Raw genomic sequence first — 5,059 nt, 5'->3', positions numbered from 1 at the left:
TTTGCAAGCTACATGTAAATGTGTCATTTTGGCCAGAGTGTTTTTGTTTAGACACGGGTGTTAACTGTTTTGAGAATGTGATGTCAGAGTTGACACAAGCATCAAAACAAAGAAGAAAACTGTAATGACAATTGTGGATACAGCCTTCAGCTGAAAGAAACAGCGCCCTCTACCATTCACACGTGGTAAATATTAACATCTCCAGTGGCAGCTGTGTATGGGGAGGAGACTGCATAAACAGGACAGACTGGATGTAATAGGACACTGATACAAAGATAGATGGCTGATAATTTCTACCTTGTCCATCAGGTACTGGAACTGTTTTTAACATTTTAAAGGTGACTTGTGGAGCAAATAAGAATGAAAGCACACTTAAATAAAAAAGAGAGAAAATTAAGGTTGTGAAGAACAAATTTGCATACAAGGCTAAAATTCTGTTTTAAATGGCAAAAGCAAGACTTGCTTAAGTACCATTTGGAGCACACTATCTACAGTTGACCTTATATAATAATATCATTATACTATCATTATAATAATTATAGTTCTTAATCCTTGCACTGGAGGATAGCAATAGTACAATGGAAGGCTTCTACAGCACAGCAGAAGTCATCTCTTGTGAATGTGTTCACACGTTTTCATTGGGTTCACACAGTTCTCACAACCTTTTGCAAAATAGTTCACACAGTTGTCATTCAAAGTCCCAAAACTCGATTGGTTTCCCTGTGCTAAACAAAAGGAAAACATATTTTCACAGGTGGTAGAGATTCCTTGTACAAGTCTGAATCTCTGATACACCTGTGTGAAACTCCTTTGCTCAATTCTTCAATCAGCAATTATTCATTATCCATAAGAGATGCCATGTCTGTTCTGTTTTGCTATTTGCAAGTAGGTTATGGATCTAAGGCACATTTAGAGAAATTATTGTATAGCCTATTTGGTGAAGAAAACAGTACAAAAGGTGTTTACTGTAGGTCTATTTTGATGAAAAATGACAAGTTGTAGTTCAATGAAATTTGTTTTGTCTAGGTGCTTACTGTAAGTCTAACATGTCAATGACAGTTACATCTTGGGAGGAATGAATACAATTATTTTTTATTCAGTACATTTAGTCTTATCAGTTTTTTCTGATACCAGAAAAATGAGAAAGAAATGTAACAGACATAGCAAAAATGCTAATTTTGAGAACTATATTTTGCATTTTGTTGTCCAGTGTGTAATGATTGATTGAAATCACACAGTGATTTGACGACGACAGGATCTGTTGAAGGCAAGATCTGCTTTTGCTGCATGTTTTAAGTGTTTTCAGAGAGTAACATCCTTTTGCAAGCTACATGTAAATGTGTCATTTTGGCCAGAGTGTTTTTGTTTAGACATGGGTGATAACTGTTTTGAGAATGTGATGTCAGAGTTGACACAAGCATCAAAACAAAGAAGAAAACTGTAATGACAATTGTGGATACAGCCTTCAGCTGAAAGAAACAGCGCCCTCTACCATTCACACGTTGTAAATATTAACATCTCCAGTGGCAGCTGTGTATGGGGAGGAGACTGCATAAACAGGACAGGCTGGATGTAATAGGACACTGATACAAAGATAGATGGCTGAGAATTTCTACCTTGTCCATCAGGTACTGGAACTGTTTTTAACATTTTAAAGGTGACTTGTGGAGCAAATAAGAATGAAAGCACACTTAAATAAAAAAGAGAGAAAATTAAGGTTGTGAAGAACAAATTTGCATACAAGGCTAAAATTCTGTTTTAAATGGCAAAAGCAAGACTTGCTGAAGTACCATAAAAATCAACCTCTTTATTCGGCTTTTCCATTGTGAACAGATTCTATAGATTATTTCGATTCAATTTTGAAACAGTGCATTAAGATCAAAAATGATTGTCCAGTATATTTTAACAGCTGATCTGAAACAAGAGGAAAAGCAATATCATACATTAACTACGACACCCACACTACTGACAATGCAAATAAAATAGTGGGCATATAATGGTGTGTATTAATTAAAGTAAATAACAAAAATACCAGAGTACAAAAAAGTGTGTCAACTAGCAGAACATGAAATACTCCGCTGTAACCATGGTACATGCTGTGAAATCAAAGCAGACATACAAGTCCTGTCCTACCATGCTCATCTAGTTTTATCCATGCATTCAATACCTGAGTAAGTGACATTACTCTGAGGATTTAATCCTTGCATTTACAAATAGGCAACACATGTCAAAATATCTGTAGTAGTAAAAATAATTGTTTGTAATATTTTGGCACAGTTTTCCATGATGACATCAACTCTTTTCTAAAGCACCCCTGCATTGTCCAATGAGCTTCTCTGAGGCATGACCTCGTAAAATTAGCCTCACTCATTCCCACTGATATCCTTTACTTCCTGTTTCCAACAAGATAAACTGAAGAGTGAATGCATGTGAAAATTCAAAAAAATTAAAACAAGTCACAGTGCACATAATATCAGATCATCAAGATAAATTGATGTGTTGAGAAGATCATGAATAATACACGGCTACATTTATTTTTTTGTTTTGTTTTGTTTTGTTTTGTTTTTTTAAGCAATGTGACTACATCAATTAAAAAAAAAAATCATGCAAGTCTCACTTCGTTTCCACAGTCCCACTGAATACATTGCTGGCTCATGGAGGCTTTAGGCACTGATATCATCTTTAATGCGCTGGCTGCGCGCCTTGTAGACCTCGATGAGAAGATCTTTGACATACTGAATCTCTCGCTCTACCGACTCCGCCTTGTCGCGGAGTGCCCGGTTCTGTCCCTCTAGTCCCTGAAGCTCCGCCTCCAGAGAGTCCAGCTCCGCCCTCTTACGCTGACGATACCTGCCATTTTGAACCATCATATGGTTTTTCAAGTTTACATAACAACTATTGCATCTAAACAGAAGACAAAATGGAAGCATTATATGGAGTATATATAATAAACAGAAATTCCAAAACTATTTTACAAAGCCAACTAAACGCTCTACTGATACTAATGATAATATATTAATAATATAGCCATACATATTCAATATATTTTCAATAGTAAAATATCTAACGTTTAATATATTGAACTTGAGTTACCTGTGAGCAGCAGTTTTGTTCTGGTCTCGTTTCTTCTGCTTCCGCTCTCCAGGTTGGCCCTCCATGGGGACAGCTCTCAGTTCTCCTTTCAGTGCACAGAGCTTGTCCTTTGGTCTTTGCACTGGCCTGTGCATGGCCGACACCACGCTGTCCCCTCCTAAGACACATTCGAAACCTTCTCCAAGGCATTCGTGGTAGGGCCGGTGGTTCTGCAGCTGGGGCTCCGAGACCACCCCTTTCACTGAGGCGTCCAGGGGGTCCATGAAGCCCGGGCAGGGTTCTGCTGCGCCGACGCCGTGCTGGTAGAAGTACTCCTCAGCGGCCTCTGGCTCGGAGAACTCCAGGTTCCTCCCATTACCGTTGCACTGCAAAAACGGAATATCCATCCTATCCTGCCAACCAACGTTCTTCATCCCATGCATCAGATGGCTTTCCTTCTTTGAGTGGCCATTCAAGGGTCCACTCACACAATAACCCGGGGCCATCTCGACACTACAAAAAACATCGCCCCGGAAACAATAGTTTTCTTCTTCCTTCAACAATATGGCACATTCTTTGACCTTCTTAACACCTCCTGCGTTCTTCCCGAAAGTTCTGTCCACAGAGCTGTGGTCAAGCACCATGCTATCGAACCCTGAGTAGCTCTCTTTGGAAGTCCACGTTTCTTTCTGTAAAGTCCATGTCTGCTTCTGTGAGTCCATGCCTTCCCTGAATGCATTGGGCGCAACCCTTCGGCCGCTGTAGTGTGGAGGACCATTGTTGAATGCCGTGGGTCGCAACATTTTGGGTCTTCCCATTGGACCTCCACAGAAACCCACTTGATCGAGTTCCCCCAGGCTAACTAGCAGCGGGTTCGTTTCTGATTGGCTTGGGCTGTGCGAAGCATATGGAAATTCGTAGCACAAGGTTGAATCCATTCCTTGTACACCTTTGTGGCTCTTTTGCCATTTCTCCACTTTGGCCGGGCTGAAGTCTGAGAGGAAATAATCCTCAAACTGAGAAAGTTCCTCTTGCAAGAGTGACGTCATGATGTGCAAATCAGAGGGCACCTGAACGTCATGTTCTGGGGGAGAGGCAGGTTGTGAGGAGCCAGGAGACGATTCAGACGAAGGGGAAAATGAGCATAATTCTTCTTTTTCGGTCATCCAGTCTGTGGAATATTCACCTGCGGTAAAGGATAGATAAAAGACACATCAGAATTGTTTTTGCATGTCTTCGACTTCATCTGACCTAAAAATCGCTCGAAAAGTGCATAATAGAAATTGAAATATTGGCCACATACTGTTCTATTTCCCCTAAAGCGATTTTATTATTATGCAAAGCCTTAAGCTCTGCAGTATAACGACATCTTTGTCAAAATTGCATCATAACATGGTACCACGCCTCAAAAATCCACACCATTAAATAAAAAATAAATATTGCAATTTATCGTAAAAAAAATATATTCAAAATTCAATATTAAATTCTCTATGATAACCAATTTTTTTTTAGAAATTACGAAGACAAAATTATATATAGGCTGCGAAGAACTAGGTCACGGTAACAATCCAGAGTAATACGGTAAAACACATGCCAGCATACAAAACAGATTTAACGTTAGCCTTACTCACTGTACGCCATTTACATGTGTGCTGCAGTGCGGCTCCGACACGGACACTGGAAAAATAGAAATAGTCTAGTAGAGACTTACCAATTATTTGTCGTTTCCGCAGTGGCTCCTCCCCTCTCTCCTCCTGTGATTGGCTATCGTTAGCCCGTTGGGGAGGGGGAGTGATGAACCCGACCAAGCAAACGAAGGAAATTCGGAAATTTTCTCGAGAATGACTTCTTCTGGTTCATGTGATGAGCTGCGTTGGAAACGAAGGCAGGCATCATGGAGGATAGTGGTGAAACGTGAGACCTGAGGGATATAAAGAGCCACAGACAAATGGTCAGTTTGACATTCATGGTCATAAAATTTTGTACA

The 5,059-nt window shown here is 39.9% G+C and overlaps 1 protein-coding gene across 2 annotated transcripts; it reads right to left on the bottom strand.

The window, feature by feature from the left end:
- Window positions 1-1,787: 1,787 nt before the first annotated feature.
- atf5b (activating transcription factor 5b) lies at window positions 1,788-4,758 on the bottom strand. Of its 2 annotated transcripts, none has more exons than XM_048265651.1 (3): window positions 4,704-4,758; window positions 3,094-4,258; window positions 1,788-2,904 (listed from the first exon to the last, which is right to left on the bottom strand). In XM_048265651.1, the coding sequence occupies exons 1-3, from the start codon at window positions 4,711-4,713 to the stop codon at window positions 2,664-2,666; spliced, it is 1,416 nt and encodes a 471-aa protein (XP_048121608.1). In that variant the 5' UTR covers window positions 4,714-4,758; the 3' UTR covers window positions 1,788-2,663. The 2 variants fall into 2 exon arrangements, with proteins under 2 accessions (XP_048121608.1, XP_048121609.1); XM_048265652.1 differs by having other exon boundaries at window positions 1,788-2,850.
- Window positions 4,759-5,059: the final 301 nt, after the last annotated feature.

Source organism: Alosa alosa, chromosome 16 (assembly GCF_017589495.1).
Source record: "Alosa alosa isolate M-15738 ecotype Scorff River chromosome 16, AALO_Geno_1.1, whole genome shotgun sequence".
NCBI classification, from domain to species: Eukaryota; Metazoa; Chordata; class Actinopteri; order Clupeiformes; family Clupeidae; genus Alosa; species Alosa alosa.
The sequence above is the reverse complement of the archived record's forward strand: the minus strand, read 5'-3'. Positions and strand labels throughout refer to the sequence as shown.